This window comes from Eumetopias jubatus, unplaced genomic scaffold (assembly GCF_037043125.1).
Source record: "Eumetopias jubatus isolate StellerSeaLion01/CBP00866 unplaced genomic scaffold, mEumJub1_p1.0 scaffold_9, whole genome shotgun sequence".
Taxonomy (NCBI): Eukaryota; Metazoa; Chordata; class Mammalia; order Carnivora; family Otariidae; genus Eumetopias; species Eumetopias jubatus.
Genome location: NW_028274815.1, coordinates 123,559,803 through 123,580,103, shown reverse-complemented (window position 1 = coordinate 123,580,103; position 20,301 = coordinate 123,559,803). Strand labels below are relative to the sequence as shown.

The 20,301-nt window shown below is 42.9% G+C and overlaps 1 protein-coding gene across 1 annotated transcript in view; it reads left to right on the top strand.

Moving 5' to 3' along the window:
- The window catches only part of PTPRT (protein tyrosine phosphatase receptor type T), an 856,863-nt gene that overhangs the window by 222,646 nt on the left and 613,916 nt on the right, over positions 1–20,301 (top strand). Inside the window, exon 7 of the mRNA XM_088026646.1 lies at positions 951–1,244. Within this exon, the coding sequence (XP_087882772.1) occupies positions 951–1,244 (294 nt within the window). The remainder of the gene's footprint in view (positions 1–950; positions 1,245–20,301) is intronic.

The following is a 20,301-nucleotide window of genomic DNA, read 5'->3' as shown; positions in this document are numbered from 1 at the left end:
AATAGCAAATATATACACTTTGATTTTTAGAAAATGGACATCTAGAGGCAAACAGCTTTCCAAGGGAATAGCTGGTAAGGGAAGGCATAGAGATGTGGGTTCCATCCTGCCTTACCTGTAAGCTTCATGATCTCCGTTGGGTGACCCCATTGCTGGGGTTCTTTGTTTTTATCCATCAAAATGGAGGTGGAAGATTTGCATGAAGTAATGCATGTGAGATTTCTTGGTAAATAAGGAATACAAAGTTAATGCTAATTTCTGCAGCTTTGCCAGTGGGCTAAGAATTGCCAGTAAGACCCACTCTGAGGGCTTGTTGAAATTCTCATTTATTTAGCTGGAGAAGTAGAACTCAATGGGAGAGGGACAACTCATAGCAGATGCAGGATAACTCTGCATAACTTCTCCCTGGACCCTTGTTTCCCACAAGGGCCACCGTGCCAGTGACACTCGCCCTGATGGAGGGAACCCACTGGAGTTGAGTTGAGTTGTGCCACCATCCTCTGGCTTCTTAGGCTCCTAGCACTATTTGGGGAGAACTTCCACTAACAATCTGTGTGTTGCTATGAAAGGAATGTTTGTAAATCTCAGACTCCCCTGGGCTTTGAACCAAACTCCACTTCAGTGAAGGCATGTTCTCATTTGAGGATAGAAAACAGAATATTAACCTAGGCATCTTTAATGTGTTCTAGAAAAACCATTTACCCACTATTGCCTTCTTTCTTCATTTCTTTTAAAAGAAGGAGATGTGGTAGTGTGGGAGAAGGAATGCTGACTCAGGTATTTACATACAAAGTCATGGCAATTTGAGTAGGATGTGAATGGAGTTAAGAAAGGGATCTGAGTGACTGTATATGGCTCTCTCTGGAATTCTGCCCTTGTCCTTATGTGCTTCGATTCTTCTCTCTAAACCACTTGGGTCTGACATCCTTTGCCGATTGCTTGTCTTCCAGAGCCTCCCACACCCATCGCCCCCCCAGAGCTGCTGGCCGTAGGGGCCACATACCTGTGGATCAAGCCAAATGCCAATTCTATCATCGGCGATGGCCCCATCATCCTGAAGGAGGTGGAATATCGCACCACCACGGGCACCTGGGCCGAGACCCACATAGTTGACTCTCCCAACTATAAGCTGTGGCATCTGGACCCTGACGTGGAGTATGAGATCCGGGTGCTGCTCACACGACCAGGGGAGGGAGGCACGGGACCACCAGGGCCTCCCCTCACCACCAGAACCAAATGTGCAGGTAAGAACTTCATTTATAGCTCCGTTTTGAGAGGTTGGGCAGTTGATCCTCTTCTTGGCATCAGTGACAATCATCCCGGAACTTCTCTGATGGGAGTGTGCCTCCTGTTGTAGAGAGCAGTAGTCAGGGTTTTGGTCTTGCCTTAGAGGACTTTCGGGGTCTGGTGGTAACTCTGGAGATGGCCTAGCTTTGACTGTGATTCGTAAAGCCACCTGACTCCAGCTATGTCAGGGAGACATTCCTGGTCCTGACAGTGTTTCCAGTGGGACATTGGTTCTGTCTCTGCAAGGACTTCTGGTGTCTCCATATGTCTGAGGCTTCCTAGTACTAAAGGTGTCCCTGAGGTCTCTTGGTCTTACATCCCTGAGGGCTCCTGGCCCTGTGTGCCTTGTTAAAGGCCTTGTTTGAACTATATCCCTGAGTGCTTCTGATTCTTGTTACATATCTAAGGTGTTTGTGATTTTAACTTTGTGTGAGGATCCATGGCTGGGCCTATGACCCTAATGAGCCCTTAGTTTTGATGAGCTCAGTTTCCCTGAGGGTTCCTTGTTCTGTCTCTGAAGAGTTCCTGGTGCCAACCATATCTTGAGTACCTCCTGGCTCTGAAAGTGTCTTTCAGTGGATTCTGGAACCGCTTTTGTCTCTAGGAGCTTTCTGGCTCAGTATCCCTCGGAGCCTCCTGGTTCCAACCTGGGAGTCTGGACTAGAACTGTCCCTCCAAGGGTTGTCTGGATTCTGTATCTTTGCAAGCTCCTGGCTTAGTGCACTCTGGGGGCTTGTGACTCCAGCGCTTTCTCTGAGGTTTTTGGATGCTGCTTCAGAGTTTGGTGTCTGGGACTGTGTCTAAGAGGATTCTTTTGATCCAGCTGTACAAATATTCCTGGGAACTCCAGGCTTCTGGAGGAGCATTGGCTAGGATTGTATCTCTGACTGTATCCCTGATATGTTCCAGCTCTGAATGGAACTCAAGAAGTTAAAAGAACTCGGTGTTTTGTTTTGTTTTCCTTTAAATCACATTATTTATATTTTCTCATTTTTCTTCTCTAATCGTTTGATGTAAGTACTTTTTCTTATATATACGTGAAGAGATAGAGACCCAATATTTTAAGACTTTTTGTACAAAGGGGTAGAATTGACCACTGGCACAGTCAGAATTTGCATTCAGGTTTTTCTGACCCTAATGCCATTGATCATCGGTCACACCACAATGCAAACAGAGAGGTATGCGCCATTAGCATGGAATATAGAGCTTCCACTGGTGGGCAAGGGAGGTGGCAGCATGAGCCATTGGCTTCCACTGGGAAAAGAGTCACTGATGGTTTCTGGATGGGGAGAAAAGGACTCATCAGCACAGTGACCCCATGGAACAAGAAAGGAAAGCAAAATACAGTTAGTTCTACTATAATGTGACCTCTGTGTCCCTAAAAATCACTGCGGTATGGAAAGTTATACAGTAAAAACCATCAGGGTGATGGGAAAAAGTAGGTTTGGGGCACAACACTCCTACTTCATCAGTGACACATTTAAAAAGAGAGGGAAGTAAGTAAAAGTGATGGCACAGGGTCCCGCATGTTAATGGTGTAGGGTATGCATACAAAGTGCAGTGTATATGAGGTGTTTCCTTGAAGGGACCCGAAGTTTGCTTTGGAAATGTGTGTCAGAAAGGTTGCAACCTGTGGGCAACAGTGGTGGTGAAGAGTGCTTTCTGAACATGGTGGAAAGTCGTGACATCTGCTGTGGACGGATGTGGCTCTTAGCACGCCCAGCCGATGGACATAGCAAGTGGATGTTTGAGGTGGGTACATTCTGTGTATTCCTGTGTGTCTCCATTGAGCTGGGTGCAGTTTTCTGCTTCAGTAGTGTTTTCCATACAGAATCACATATAGCAAATGTGACATTCGTGTTATGCTCAAATTGTCCCCTAATATGTCAATCATGTTGGAACAATTTGCGTTGTCAAAATAAGAGCTATAGCAGAATTGATGGTAATCATCCTTAAGTACCTCAGTAGTGCATCTCGACAGTATGGAACCCAAGGTTAGTGAGGATGTCCATTGCTTGGGAATATTCTTTTGAATGTCATCGAACCACTGATAAGTGGAAATGCCATTTTCTTGATTATTTTCAAAAGTGGGCCTTTTGTGAAATTCCTTATTGAAACCCGATTATGAAACCTACTATTTTAGAAGGACATAAGATTATGTTATTAAACAAGGTAATACCTTATCTCAGCTTTGCAATTCAGTATTCATCCATGAAAGTAATTGATTTGATCCTGCCAATGAGACTTTTCTCTTTCCATGGGGTAAATCTAAGAGTTTCCAGGGTTTTTGATCTTTATAAATGATACTCAAAGTACTTTAGCAGCCCCCATGGACTTATTTGCTGATGATCATATAATACATTTTGAAATTCAATCGCAAGATGATCATCTCAATAAACATTTACAATCTATTGCAAACTGTTGCCACGACTGTGTAATGGATTTTACATGTTGAAAACACAATTGTCTGACTGTCACTATAAAAATTATGAGTTGAAATGCTGTTTGTGGTTTTATATTTCAAAAAATGTTGGTGTTTAAGTAAGTTACAGCTAAAATCTTAAATAACCCACATTTTAGAAAATGCGTCATCAAGAACATAATCTTCTTTCCCACATTGCCACTGATGGTAGAATGTTCTTTGCCTCATAATTAATTTTTAAGTGGATTTCAGGGCTGGTATCCATTTGTGGATGCTGTTTATTGGGGTTGGTACTCTCTGAGTCCCCCCCCTTTCCTTTTTCTATTATTAATCACACTGGAAATATACTCCTTATTTTGCAAAACAGAAAATGAGAGAATGTGGAGTGTGGAAGGTGTAATTTCTGCCCAGAGGAACTTACAGACTCAGTTAAGATTCCAGCAAAACAGCAAAAAGGGTAAAACATAAACATAAAGTCGAATATTGAAATAGCATGCTTCCTGGAGAAAATCCAGGTTGCGGTGGAAAAGCAGTGCTCTTAAAGCGGTCTGGAGCGCTGGTTCTCAAAACGTAGTCTCTGGACCAACAGCATCAGCATCACTGGGGCACGCATTAGAAATGCAAATTCTTAGGCCCCATGCCCTGACCGAATGATTCAGAAATTCTGGGGGTGGAGCTCAGAAATCTGCCCTTGGAGGAGCCCTCTGAGTGATGCTGAGGCACACCCACATTGAAGAACCACTGGTACACCGTGCCACACCAGCATGCCACTTTTGGGGTGTGCCCGTTATGTTGATCCTTAAGGCAGCTCTGAGAGGTAGATGGGAGGAAGACTAAGGCTCAGAATCATCAGACCAAGACGACAGATCACTTCAGTGTTTAGCACTAAGTCTTTTGGCCCAGGGAGCTCCCCATCACATGGTTTGATGGAGTCTACTCTCTGTGCGTCCTCTGGAGCATGGGCTTGTGTAGTAGGGAGCCTGGCAATTATGCAGACCAGCCTCATGGTCTAGTCTACTGCAGACATAGGCCTTCCCGTCAAACATCTCCGGAGCCCCTTCCCTGGGCCAGACTCTGTGCTAGGCCCTGGTGGCAGAGGCTTAAAGCAGGAGCTCAGGCTACAAGTGCCCAGGTATAGCTCAGGAAGATACCAGGGGGCCAATTCAGCAAGGGCAGGTGGGGATGTATTCTGGTTCTTCTAGGTCCGACAGGCCACTGGCCAGTTATGTCCCTGGTGCATCAGGAGTGGGGTTTCACCTTTAAGAGTGGAGATGGTCAAGAGCTTGGCGACACAGCAGCATCCTAGCCCCATAGTCTGTGGAGCTCAGAACGAGACTTTTAGCCAGAACCTGGACAGACTATCAGACAGGGCATGTGGGGGTGAGAGAAGAGGGCCAAAGACGATACTCCTAGGCTTTTGGTTTGGATGGCTGAGCGATGAGTGGTGGAACTGCTTTCTGGGATGGGAAACAATAGCTGGGTTTGGGGCAAGGGGGCGCGTTCAGGTTTGAAGATGTTATTTTTGGGGTAAAAATGCCCAGCAAGTGATGGCATTGGAAACATGGAGCCTAGGAGAGACCAGCAGGCTACCTTTTCATCTTCCCTGAGAACCACCTGATGGCACCTGCATTGTAGAATCAAAGGGACTTCTTAGTACCAGTGAGAGCAGTCTGATTTTCTTTCTTCATGCTATTCCCTGGAGATGCCCCATTCATTTGTTTGTTTGTTTTTTCATTCATCATTTTGTTCATTTTGTTCTTTTGCTCAGTTTAATCATTTGCCATCCTTCCTGAGATACAGGCATGTGGTGCATATGTGATCATGTACATCAAAGTGCTTTGAAAACCTCAAAATACTCTTCAGATGCCTGTAATAAAACAGATTATTTTTTTAATTAGATGATTTTTTATGTTAATCACCATACATTACATCATTAGTTTTTGATGTCGTGTTCCATGATTCATTGCATATAATACCCAGTGCTCCATGCAGTACATGCCCTCTTTAATACCCATCACGAGGCTAACCCATTATTGGTTGCTGATACTGTTCAGGATGTTGTGATTATGAATTTTTTTTCTTCTCATTGCATCCTATGGGATTGCACAGGATTTTATTTTATTTTATTTATTTATTTTTTATTTATTTATTATATTACCGTACATTACATCATTAGTTTTTTTCTTTAAATTTTTTATTGTTATGTTAATCACCATACATTACATCATTAGTTTTTGATGTCGTGTTCCATGATTCATTGCATATAATACCCAGTGCTCCATGCAGTACATGCCCTCTTTAATACCCATCACGAGGCTAACCCATTATTGGTTGCTGATACTGTTCAGGATGTTGTGATTATGAATTTTTTTTCTTCTCATTGCATCCTATGGGATTGCACAGGATTTTATTTTATTTTATTTATTTATTTTTTATTTATTTATTATATTACTCACCGTACATTACATCATTAGTTTTTTTCTTTAAATTTTTTATTGTTATGTTAATCACCATACATTACATCATTAGTTTTTGATGTAGTGTTCCATGATTCATTATTTGTGTATAACACCCAGTGCTCCATGCAGAACGTGCCCTCTTTAATACCCATCACCAGGCTAACCCATCCCCCCACCCTCCTCCCCTCTAGAACCCTCAGTTTCTTTTTCAGAGTTTATCATCTCTCATGGTTCATCTCCCCCTCCGATTTCCCCCTCTTCATTCTTCCCCTCCTGCTATCTTCTTTTTTTTTTTTTTTTTATGAGAGAGAGAGAGAGCACATGAGAGGGGGGAGGGTCAGAGGGAGAAGCAGACTCCCTGCCGAGCAGGGAGCCCAATGCGGGACTCGATCCCGGGACTCCAGGATCATGACCTGAGCCGAAGGCGGTCGCTCAACCAACTGAGCCACCCAGGCGCCCCCTCCTGCTATCTTCTTCTTTTTTTTTCAACATATAATGTATTATTTGTTTCAGAAGTACCGATCTGTGATTCAACAGTCTTGCACAATTCACAGCGCTCACCATAGCACATACCCTCCCCAGTGTCTATCACCCAGCCTCCCCATCCCTCCCACCCCCCACCATTCCAGCAACCCTCAGTTTGTTTCCTGAGATTAAGAATTCCTCATATCAGTGAGGTCATATGATACATGTCTTTCTCTGATTGACTTATTCCGCTCAGCATAACACTCTTCAGTTCTATCCACGTCGTTGCAAATGGCAAGATTTCATTCCTTTTGATGGCTGCATAATATTCCATTGTGTATATATACCACATCTTCTTTACCCGTTCATCTGTCGATGGACATCTTGGCTCTTTCCACAGTTTGGCTATTGTGGACATTGCTGCTATAAACATCAGGGTGCACGTACCCCTTTGGATCCCTACATTTGTGTCTTTGTGGTAAATACCCAATAGTGCAATTGCTGGATTGTAGGGTATCTCTATTTTCAACTTTTTGAAGAACCTCCATACTGTTTTCCAGAGTGGTTGCACCAGCTTGCATTCCCACCGACAGTGTAGGAGGCTTCCCCTTTCTCCGCATCCCTGCCAACATCTGTCGTTTGCTATTGTGAATTGTTAAAACAGGAAGTCTTACATGTCCATTTCTCTGGACTGACTGGCAGATGAAGGGGTGGGCTATATTCTTTTGTTCTTCATCATCTCATGGGAAATCCCACTTCAGAACCTGATGATCCTAGTCTGGACTCTCAAAGGTTTTCTTGTCTAGAACAGTGGGTTTCTTTCTGTGGCACATCTCCAACAGCAGACATCCAGGGATAGGACTTGGGTCCTAGGAGGGCTGTCTCTTGCCGATCCAGCCTCACCTTGAGTGCTGTCTCTGATGGAAAGCTCGGTATCTCCCATAGCAGACCATTTAACTTTGTGGATGCTGGGGGGTTACCGTTACTCTGTACTTAATACTAGCTGGTTATCACAAAACTCTGGATGGGGTCCTATATAGGAGCGGAGTGTCCTTTAGGTTCAAAAGAGCAGAGGCTGTTAGCATCAATATCTGGATTTCACAAGGAGAACCAAGGTCAGTGGCATTGAGAATGGGGGCAAAGGCCAGCAATTGGGGAAGGCCAGTGAGATGAGGAGAGATGCAGACACACCCTTGGTCCAATTCATCTTCTCTCCAGGTACCACTTTTAATGGCCCGAGCACCTGCTTGTTGATGCCTTAAAACTCTCATGCAGCATCAGACAGAAGAAATTTTCCCTCATTGTCACCCGAATCTGGCTCCCTTCAACACCCACTTATATATGGATCTGGTTTTACTCTCAGGAGACATATTCCTCCTTATCTCAGGAACAGGTCCTCAGCGACCCAAAGTTATCTCTCTTACGCTCTGGAAATCTCTTCCCTTCATCCTTAGAAGCCCTGCTTGAGCCAGACACTCGGCAATAACTGTCACTTCACAGTTGTGGAGCCACAAATCAACAATCTGGCAAACTAGTGAGCATAACACCCCTCCCCCAACCATGATTTCTTACTCCCTGTAAATCAAAGGCCCCTTTGCCTGGGCACCCACTTCGTTGTGGGCTCACATTGTTCAGGTTTTCCAAATGGAAGGTGACTTTGCACAGCCTGAAATGTGACATACACTGCTGATTTGGAGAGCTCTCATCTTCTTTCCCTCCACCTGAGGTTTGATTGCACATTATATTTTATTTACATATTTATAGATTCCTACTTGAAGTGATATGTGTCTGTCTCTCTTCTCTAAGGAAATAAAGGGGAGGAATTCAAATTGCTGGGCTCAATGGAGTGAGAGTAGTCATTAGAATGGAGTGAGAAGAATTGGGGCTTTAGAGCCAAGAAGAATCTGCTTTTTATTTCCAGCTGGTACTTGCTCTCTGGATGACCGTGCATCTTCCTGTGGTTCTGCTGCTTTTCTTCATTTACAGGAGATTACAGCACACTGTTTTGTTGTGAAGCCTCTGTGGTATAAGTTAGAAGCCTAGTAGAGAACCCAAAACACAGAAGCCCCTTAATGAACATTATTTGGAAAAAAAAAAATAGTCCTCAGGCCTAGGAAGGAGGGTGGCAGGATCTGAACCGATTGCTTTCATTCTGGCATGATGGACCCTGTCATAAAGGACTTCTCTAGTGCTCTTGTCTTTCCTTTCTTAGACAGCGGTGGGTGAGTAACAGCAGCTCAGAGCTGCAGGGAAGATGTGAAAATAAAGGCTTTGCAGGTGCGCTGGAGTCCTTGATGCGTGCTTGCAGGGTGCAGAGGTGGGTGTAATGGTACCTGCTAATGGACTCAGGGGTGGAGATAGGAGTTGAGCTTTTTCCAATTTGGTCTTAGTCCCAAGTAAGAGAGAGAAGCATGTTATCCAGACCCATCTCTTTTCTGGGAGGCCAAGGCTTGTGAACATGAGAACTTGCAAACAGGCATGGAGGTGAGTTAGTCTTCACTCTCTTCAATGAGCATCCTCAGGCAGGCTCTCTGTTTTCAGTCTAGCCTGCAGTTCTAGGGTGGAGTGGAAGGATAGAAAGAGAGAAGGAGGAACCGAGGGTCTCGAAAATAGAACCAAGCCATTGTAACTGACCTTTTTTCTTTTTTTTTTTTTCTTCTTAAGTTTCTATAAGCATCAGCTTCAATAGGGGTAGTATTACCTGGCCTAACTCTCAGGTTTCTGAATTAGAAGCAAATGGAGCTTCTTAGCAGGATGATGGCATGAGCCCAGACATCTAACTCCCATCTCTGCTCTGCCATAACCCTGGTGTGATTACCCACGAGTCTTAGGGAAGCACAGCAGGATCAACCAGTAGTGGTCAGATCACCATCCCACCCAGAATCAAAGCAAAATCTGAAGACCAATGGAGAAATTTCCAACACCATGACAAACTAGGGAGAGAAAGTCTTCCATGCATGCCACACCAGGCTCAAAGGGACATTGTTGCCTGAATCGTGCCGGTGAGCTCAGACTGGAGGCACACACAGAAGATGGATTACGACAACCCCTTGTGCACAATGATTTGGAGAAGGGGTCCTCATTCTTCTACTTTTCCTTTCCTCCTCTGCTTCCTCTTTTGCTTCTGTGCCTCCTTCTTCCCCTGGAACATAGGACCATGGAGGAGAGATGAGGGGATGAAGAGAGAGAAAGCCTGCTCTCGCCATACTTGGTTCGGGAGTTGCTGCACGAGCCAAAGGTGTCTGCATGCGAGCAGGCATCTGCTGGGGCATGAGATGTCCATCTCCTCTTCTTGCAGACCCTCTCCCCTCCCTCCCTCTGCACACCTGATGTCTACAGGTGGCTACCTTGGAGCCCCTCACTTGGTTTAGGGAAGATGAGGAGAGAAGCTAAAGCCTTCTTCCCTTACCCCTATTCACAACCTCCAGGAGTCTCTTCTCTCCCAGTCTGTGTGGCCTCCTTGTTGTGTGGGCTGAGTGTGGTGTCGGAGTGGAGAGGGAGGGTCCAGTTGGGCGCCTCTGATGGTCTCAAAAAGGACATCTGGAAGTGCCTCAGCTGTTCTCTGGAGGACGTGGTAGTACTCCTTAATCTTCTTGGTTTTGTAGCCTTGGGTAAAATTCCCAAGTAACAAGAAAAACCCTATTAAACATCCTGTTACTTTTAGATTTTTCTGCTCCCCCATGATCCTTAGAGAACTAGGGCCTGGAGGGTAAAGTACAGTAAGTCAACAAACATACCCTAGTAAATACTCCTTGATTCTTTCTAACCTTGAAAATCGACATTAGAAGAAAAAGTGAGCCATGGAGAGGTAGTATTAATGATAATAAAAGTTTGTTTATCAAACTTGCCGGATTAAAAATACAGCTCCCAAATACTTTAAAATTGGAGGTAGTCATTCCTCTACCTGTGAAAATCTTGAGTCAACAACACAAAGAAGTTGGATGATTATAGTAATGAGAACCACAGTTACCCAGTTTTGAGTTTCTGTAGTATGCAAGGCCCATAGCATTGAGCTTGTTTTGAAGACGTTACTTGGAATTCTTGCAGCAACTTAATGGGGGGGGGGTGGCGGTGGGTACAATTTCCTCCACTGACTGTCTGGAAGGTAAGTGACTTACCCAAAGCCATATACCTGACCAGGTGGCCTAGCTGGGAACCGAGCATTGAACTACATAGCTACAAAGCTCAAGCTCTTTCTAAAATGACCCCCAGAGGGGCGCCTGTGTGGCTCAGTTGTTAAGCGTCTGCCTTTGGCTCAGGTCATGATCCCAGGGTCCTGGGATGGAGCCCCGCATCAGGCTCCCTGCTCCGCAGGAAGCCTGCTTCTCCCTCTCTCACTCCCCCTGCTTGTGTTTCCTCTCTTGCTGTGTCTCTCTCTGTCAAATAAATAAATAAAAATCTTTAAAAAAATAAAATGACCCCCAGAATCCAGCATCAGTATGAAAGCATAAGGCACTGTGACCAAGTTGGGTTTGTTCCAGAAAGGCACTGATGAAAAATGTTGAATACTGGAGCAGCTATTGGTATAATGCCTCATATCAGTAGGTCAAAGGATAAAAACCATCTGATCTCCAGAGAGGCTGGTAAGTAATTTGAAAAAAAAAATCGGCCTTTATTACTGATCAGAATTCTTAATAAGCTAGGAATGGAAAGACGCTTTTTTTTCTTTTTCCCTAGGAGCAAATATTCTTACAGCTTCAAAGCCTAGAGAATAAACTAAACAACAAAAAAAGAAGTTATTAGGATTACCAAGAGATTTGGTAGTATGGTCAGACACAAAGCAAATAAACAAAAATCAATAGCGATATGCCAGTAATAACCATATAAAAATATAATAAAATGTACCCTGTTCTCAAATGCAATTATAAATACTTAGGAGTAAACCTAGAAATGTGTAGAAACTATGTATGAAAACACACACATCTGTAAAACTTTACTGAGGATGATAAAGCAAGACCTGAATAAATGGAGAGATACCGCATGTAGTTGGATTAGCACATTTAATATTATGGGGGTATCAGTTCTCCCCGAATTAATTTGTGGGTTTAATTCAGTTGCAGTCAAAACCCGGATTCTTTTTGGAATTTGACAAAGTGATTTCAAAATTGATCTGAAAATAATATAGAGGAGAAGGTAATAGAGCGCTTTAAAAAAGTGCTGTGAGGGTCACTTCACTGTGAAATATCAACATGTGTCATAGCTATAATCACTGAAGCCCAGAAAATAATCCAGTACGTAGTGAAACTAGCTGTTAGCATTTATATGAATGGAGAATCGCTTAACAGTCTATTTGTAATTGGTTAATAATTTGGAAAAATAGAATGCATTGTATATGTATTATGATTTGCTAAATAAATTCTGGATTGATTAAGAAGTTAAAAGCAGAAAAAAGCAAGAACCAGAGGAAACTAAATATTGTTCTTTTATTACGAGGACCTTTCAGTTCATTGAAAGCAAACAAATATGCCATTGAGTCACAGTTCACAAATGTTACTATGTAAAAAGAAAAGGAGAAGAAAAACGTCTATATTAACAAATTTCGGAAAGCAAATGGGTAAGCTGGGTGTGGGAAAATATGACAAAATCGATAAGAAAGGGATGATATTCTTACATAAAAGAACCGTAACAATAAAAATGTCATTATGCTGATAGAAAAAAAAGGCCAAAAAGTATTGACAGGTAATTGTCAAACGAAATATGAATGGTGAAGAACAAATTTAAAATGTCCAATGTCACAGATAATCAAATTAAGTGCATTGTTAACCTATAAGATGACCGAAATATATCTATTTTTAATTGGTAAAAAATCAGCGTTGGCACGGAGCAATGAGGCAGTCTCTTAGAGGTGTTTCTGCAGATGGGTTAACTGGCACAGTGTCTTTAGAGGACAATTTGCTAATTTTTTTCTTCTAACAAAATAATCAGAGCTGCACCAAAGGAGCTGTATGCATGGAGGTCGTCACTGCATTATTTATAAGGGCCAAAACTTGGAAATCACTTACATGCCCCAACAATAGGAGCACAGTTAAGGAAAATTCTTGTGCATGCACACAGCGAATTCTATGCTGGCATTACCAACCCTGTATTTCATAGAATATCTGATGCCATGGGTCAGTGTTCATGCTATGGTAAGTTCAAAAAAATCAGCTTGCAAAACTGCATATGTAATTACTGTCCCAGTTTTTTTGAAATATAAATATGCAGCCCATGTACCAGCTGGTGAGTTTATCCCTCCCCTCCCCTCCCCTCCCTTCCCCTCCCCTCCCCTCCCCTCCCTTCCCTTCCCTGAGCTGTAAAGTATTGACCAGAATTCCCCATTGCAAATCCTGCACCTGGTCTGACCCTGCCCCCTAGATTCCCAGGGAAGCCCATGTTACCCCCCCCCCATTCACTGCCTGCCCTGAGTTCTAGAATATCACTCTGTTTCTCCTGGCTGTCCCAACTGGACCGGATATGGAACTGGTTTCTCTCCACCCCTCCCCCAAAGCTGCGTGGACGCAAGGCTCCTTCTTCTCCCGATGCTTGATAGGACACAGGCAAGGGATTGCCTTGGTCGGCTACCAGCAAACAACTTGAAATCCTTCTGCAGACTTAAAGGTCCTTGTAGTGGGCAGGGATTTTTCATCATATTCTCTCCCTCCCAGATTAACCAGGTGATGCAAAGTCTTCTCATTTCCAGAGCAGTTTCTCTTTCCCCTGATTGATTCCAGCTTTAGCTCCAGGCCTTTCTTTGCATACCTTTTGCATTGAAGTGAACGCTAAAAAGGAGTGTGGAGAGGGCGACTAATGCTGAGATCAAATCCTTTTTTTAGTGAGAACAACCTTCCCTTAAAAAAAAAAAAAGTGTTTTAATTGAACTGCCCTCATGTGCACGCACAGTCACACATAATGCTATACATTTATATGTAAACACATATATATTCAGTAAGTTGTAGGCCACTGTAAACAGTTTCTGCTTCATTGTGTTGTATAAAATGTATACAGATGAAAAGTAGGCTTCCCCCTCAGAGTCAAATGTGAACGTGAAAGATAGTTATAAATTGTAAAGCACTCTGTATAAATGTGAGAGGTTATTTTTATCACAGTGTATCATTGACATTCTTGGAAGGTACGCACACTTGCTGAGCCCTGGGATGTGGACACAAGTCTGTGCTGTGTTCAAATGGAGCAGGGGACAGTCAGATTAGGGGTTTGCCCCATCTGAGTTGGAATCCAGGTTCTGTCATTAGGATGCTGGGCAGCTTTGGGCAATTTGCTTAACTTCTCTGAACCATTTTCCGCATTAAATGTGGATAATACTGCTTACCTAATTGAATAGAAATTAGGGTCATTGATACTAATGATGGCTAATAATGCACCGAATCTGCTTGCAACCCCACAAGGAAGGTAGGTACCATCATCACCATCACTACCAAAGTCTAGAGAGGTTAAGTATTTTTTTGCAAATCACAACGATTAGGAGGTGGCTAAGGTTAGAGTCCATGGAGTCTGACTCTGATTCCTGCTCTTACCCACCTGGCCATATAAGCTTGGCACAGTGCTCTGAACTGTAGTAGGTGCTTAGTAAACGGGAGATTTGGCAGTTGAACACCCTAGAGACTCTCTCCCTATCCAGGCCCTCCTAACCAGTGAGCCCAAAAACCTTCACTGCAGTGGCCTCAAGGGCCACAAAGGCTAGCCACTTGCTGTGCTTCCAAAGGAAAGAGATTGACTGACTTCATGAGAGAGGGAAGCTGGTGTCAGTCATGGTTTCTGCATTACACCCACCATTGTCTTGACCCACAGTCATTCTGAGATGCTTAAGGGGGGCTGTGGCAGGAGCTGAGAGTGGAAGCTGGGGCGTCTTTCAGGACCCAGCAGGGAATGGCTCTCCATCCGCCATTGCCATATAGATTTCCCTAGTTGGGGATGTCTTGGATCAATGGGGGCATATGTATCTCTTCCACCCAACCCTTTTCCCAGCTGTGTCCAGGGCTGCTACAGCTACTGTGGGGGTTGCTACTTCTGCACTTCCTTCATTGTCCTCTTGATCTTCACACTTGACAAAAAACGAAACAGTATTGATGCCAAAGCACATTTTTGAAAAGAGAACATACATTCCATATACCAGTTAGTATTTTTTTTTTTTGCTAGTGCATATTCCTTCAATCACTGATCCCATTCTTAACATGTAATTATGCCCCGTGTGCCATTTATAGCCCTCTCCTGTCACTCAGCACAATAAAGTTAATATTTTACAGGTTCTTAAGGAGTTTTCAATATTGTTTTAATGGTTCATCATGTCCCTTAGAGTCTAATTACCATAACTTGCTAAATGATGCCTGTATTGTTGGATATTTGGGTGTTTCCAAAGTGTCGTCTTCTTCCAGCCTCTATGCTTCTGTTTGAATTATTTCCTTGGACTAAATTTCAAAGAGTGAGGTATTAAAAGGGAGAGATGTCCTTATGGCTTTTGCTACATTTCACAGATCGCTTTCAGTGAAATAACTATGCTATTTTATAATGATATGAGCACTTTCAGTGTAACCTTGGCAGAATTGTGGACTATGATTTTTTTTTTTAATTTGCCAATTTCAGAGGCATGAAGCGGTGTTTCAAGTCTGTCTATACCCTCTGCTTCTGCGTTCTCTTCAGTGTGCCCCAAATGTGCCAGCCACCACTCTGGTCTTTATTCTCCTCAAAAGCCCCGTGGCCAAGCTCTTTGTTGCCTCCAGCCTTTGCACAAGCTGCTCCCTCTCCCTGGAACTCTCTTCCCCTGCTGACCCACCATCCTCCTTTCCAGGTCCCTTTAAAGCTGACTTCACGGAGAGACCTTGCTTGATGCCCTGGTCTAAGTCTCCTACAATTTCCCTATCTAACCATTTATAACACTGTTCACAGAATTTATCCCTATTTGTATTCATCTGATTATGTGTGTATCTTCGTTTATTACATGCCCCTTCCATTATACTGCACTCTCCAAGGACAGTACCCTCCTCTTCTCCGGTCGCTAATACTTGACATCATGCCCGGCGCATAGTTGGCCCTCAGTATAAATAGGTGTTGAATGCATGTTGGGAAGATATATGTGTGCACTGTAGAAACTTTGGAAAATCAGAAATACACAGACAAAAATTTAAATGAGCCAACATGGCATCATCACAGCAATAAAAAGCTCTTACTGAGTTGGTAGTTTTAATAGTTTCATGTTCTACAGTTTACTCATTAATTTATTTTTGTCTTTGGTACATGGTGAGGTTTCAGTTTGGTTTACATCTGTGTGACCTATTATCCCAGCACCACTGATAGAATAAGCTTAGAGTGTCCCAAACATTGAGGGGTTGGGGAGACAGGGTGAGGACTACTTGAGAGAAACAGAGAGAGAGAAAGAGAGAAGGGAAGGAAGCTGGGAGCCTGACCCAAAGAAGCTTATCCAAAGAAAATCGATCAGAGTAAGGGTCCTAACTGCGAATCCCCTGACCTGACGTAGTAGCCAAGCAGACACCCAGACCACAGTTAGGTAGACTCATTTTGGGAGGAAAGTTCCAGCCCTGCCCAAGTAGCCAGCACCACCTGTGTTTGCAAATTCTTTACTATCTTTTTAGAGCCTTTATAGCATCTCTTTTGCTCTTCACTGTGACTGAGACTAACCTGGATGATTGCCCCATTTTACACTGGGGGACGAGGAGACTCTCAGGAGTTAAGTGACTTTCCCTAAATCTCAAACCTCACGGTAGCTGTGAAATAACATCTCCTGACCCCAAGCTCTTCAAACTCCTGCCCTTTGGCCACTACAGAAGGTTTCTAAGTGCTGTGAATATTGGATTAACCACATGGCTTGGCAGAAAGGTGAAGGGGATGGGGCAGAGAAGGCAGCTTCTGATTAATTGAATATTTATTATTTTTTTATTTGAAGGTTAAGCAGCAAATCCATTTCAACTTGGCTCAGACTAGTTTATATGGGACAGTATATGAACCAAACACAATAAAATTGAGCCCGGAGGAATATCTCAGAGAAGAAGGAAGTCAATGTGGCCCTTAATTGCCTTTTACAGTTGGTACATGTCCTTGACTACTGTGCCCACCCCAAAGCATCTGATCAAAGCAATGCAGCTTGGACATCTAAAGGCCTCTTGCAGGCAGTAAAGGGCCATCCCCCTGTCCTGAGCTTTGCTAGATTCTACACTCCCTGAGGACAAAGCCTTGTGCATTTCACCCCGGAATCTGGCTAGTGTATGCAGAGGTTTGAAGAATGGATGGGTGTATGTCTTCAATTAGATGTCACTATCAAGGTAACGATGTCCTGTGTTATGGGGGGTTTAGGATTCAGAATAAATGGGCAGCAGGACACCTGTAATATGCCACACAAAATATCCCAAGAGCATGACACTTAATTCTGGCCACATATTTTCAGAGACACCAGATGAGAGAGATGACTTGGGAGAGTGCTGGCCTGTTGGGATGAACTATGAAACTGGTCATGTGAGCAGGCTGGAGACACTGACCAAGATGTTTGCTCGCCAGTTAGGGAGACTCTGATGCTTGGAGTTGTTCCAACTTCTGAACGTGATGGGAAATTTAAGGCAGGTAGTCATTTTTTTTTTTAATGGCACTTTGTAGTGATGATGAAAGAAATAGTTTTCATCATTTTTATTTTGGATGATACAGAAAAACACTAAAAAAGAGTAAAGCCCAGCACTCAGAGTAACGACTCCAAATTTTGGTATAACTCTTCAAGTTAGGGTTGTTGTGTTTTTTTTTTTTTTAATGTACATCTCCTTGGACAAACTTGAGCCAACATGTACACATTTGTTCTATAACTGATTTCTTTATTTAACAATGTATAATGAGTATTTTCCCATGTACTTATGTATTTTTTTTTTACTTCAGTGAATATAAATATGTCTTGAATAATTCCATGCATCAGGTATGGAACTTGGTGTTAAGTGTGTGGCATGATGAATAAAATAGACATGAGCTTAGTTTTTATGGATCTTCAAGACTGTTGGGAGAGGTGTACATTACATTTAGTGTATGGATACAGAAATACAATCCAACTGCATTATTTGGGGACTCTGTGTTTGCACATTCATCTACTTGCTAAAATGTAACTGCAACACCAGAATTAATGCTCATGTGTTCTACGGTCATTCCCAGACAGGTGCAGAGTCGTGGAAAAATTTACATTCCCAACTGAGGACGAACAAGGTGGTGCTCTGCCTCCTTGTTCCAGGTCTCCTCTGGTAAACAAATAACCTTTTTGCAGTCTGTTTAGTGCCCTGTGTTTCCCATTTCTGTGCTTTTTGTTGGTGATTGTGCTGTTTAAAATGGTCCCTAAGTGGGGCGCCTGGGTGGCTCAGTCAGTTAAGCGTCTGCCTTCAGCTCAGGTCATGATCTCAGGGTCCTGGGATCCAGCACCCGTGTGGGGCTCCTGGCTCAGCAGGGAGCCTATCTGCCCCCCCACCCTGCTCCTGATCTATTGTTCCCTCTCTCAAGTAAATAAATAAAATCTTTAAAAAAAATCATCCTAAGGTGAGTGCTGTGAATTGTGTAAGACTGTTGAATCACAGACCTGTACCTCTGAAACAAATAATACATTATATGTTAAAAAAAAAAACAGGAAGGGAAAAATGAAGGGGGGAGATTGGAGGGGGAGACGAGCCATGAGAGACTATGGACTCTGAGAAACAAACTGAGGGTTCTAGAGGGGAGGGGGGTAGGGGGATGGGTTAGCCCAGTGATGGGTATTAAAGAGGGCACGTTCTGCATGGAGCACCGAGTGTTATATGCAAACAATGAATCATGGAACACTACATCAAAAACTAATGATGTAATGTATGGTGATTAACATAATAAAAAAAATTTTAAAAAAATCGTCCGTAAGCATAGTGCTGAAGTGCTAACTAGTGTTACTAAGAGCAAGAAGGCTGTGAGGTGCCTTATGGAGAAAATACATGTGTTAGTTGAGCTTTGTTCAGTCATGAGTTATAGTGCTGTTGGCTGTGAGTTCGATGTTAATGAATTAGCTATAGTTATATATATTTTTATATAGTTCGTTAATAGTTTAATAGTTCATGTATCATTATAGTTTATATAGTGTTTGTATATATGTATATGTGTGTGTGCATAATATATATGAATAAAAAACAAGGTTATGTTTTCACTGGTTGACAAAAATGTTGCATAAGAGGCTCCCAGGAACCTAACCCCATATTTCCCCCAGGAGCAATGGTTCTGTATTTGCTAATTCAGTGCAACTTTATAGAACTAACTATTGCAAATACTGAAACTAGTTCTACTATATACAAATCAATAAGGTAGGAGGGTCGTCAGGAATGGAGACATACATTTGGGTTCTTTGGCTCTAGAAATCACTTAAGACTGTTAAAAGATAATTTTCAAGAAAAGATGAAGTCATAATTCTCAGAGATACAAATATGAACCTGATTTTATTAAATTCATTTACAGGGGAATTTGTAGGGTGTTACAGTCAGTACAGAGGCAAATCCAAAACTCGGACATTTATAGATTAGGAATATTGACATGAATATGCAAATGCAGGCAACATTGGCTTTTTTTTTTCCCCTTGGGGAGGGGGAAGATTGTCCCTCCTTCAGACAGAACTATTTGCATGTGTATAGACAAAAATGATTCTGCATTGTGGTCAGTTATCTGCAATTTGCAGAGCTGTAAAATAGCTCCTTTAGAATCAGAATCAGATAACAAGGAAGCTGGTGCCACAGACAATGCATAGTTTTCCATGGAAGCAAAGAATTCCCCCCCCCCCCACAAAGCCCTGGTAGTAAATGTGATCAGCCTAGGTAGAGTGCATAGGGACAACAGAAGCGAGCCCGGATGATTGCCACCACCAGTGTGAGGCTGAATTGCAGACGAAGAGCCCCAAAGCAGAAGGTGAAGAAACAGCTTAGAGAGGCAGGAAGAAAATGTGGAGCTTTGGGGGCAACAGCAAGACTGAGGATGAGGGACGTCCATTCTCTGAAGGTCCAGTAAGCTCTATTCTAAAAGGGTCCCCTTGGATTTGGCAACCTGGTGGTCACTGGTAACTTGACTTGAGCAGCTGTTGAGGGGTTCAAATAGGAACCCATATGTCAAATAGGAACCATGTGTCAAATAGGTTCAAATGACATATGATCGAAGGTGAAACGGGTGAAAAAGTGGAAATGTTGTGTTTTTTTTTTAAAGATTTTATTTATTTGAGAGAGAGTATGAGCAGGAGGAGGGGCAGGGGAAGAGGGAGAGGCAGACTCCCCACTGAGTAGGGAGCCCAACAATGCAGGGCTCGATCCCAGGACCCCAAGATCATGACCTGAACTGAAGGCAGACACTTAACCCGCTGAGCTGCCCAGGCATCCTGGAAATGTTTTGATTAAAGTCTAAATATGCTCTCATATGTATGTATCGGTGATTGTATTTTAACTTTTATTTCTGGACATTTAGGTCTTTTCTAATTTTTCAAAAATTATAACTATTATCTTTGTAGACATGATTTGTGCACGTATCCAATATTTTTCTTAGAATGCATAAATAAATAAATTCCTGGAAGGGTCATTGCCGGATCAGTGAACATTTTCAAGACTTTGAAACAAATCTTTAAAAATTGGGTCAGTTCACACCCTGCCCTCAACAGCAGATGAGCAGCTTTGTTTATTTGGACATGCTCATCTATAG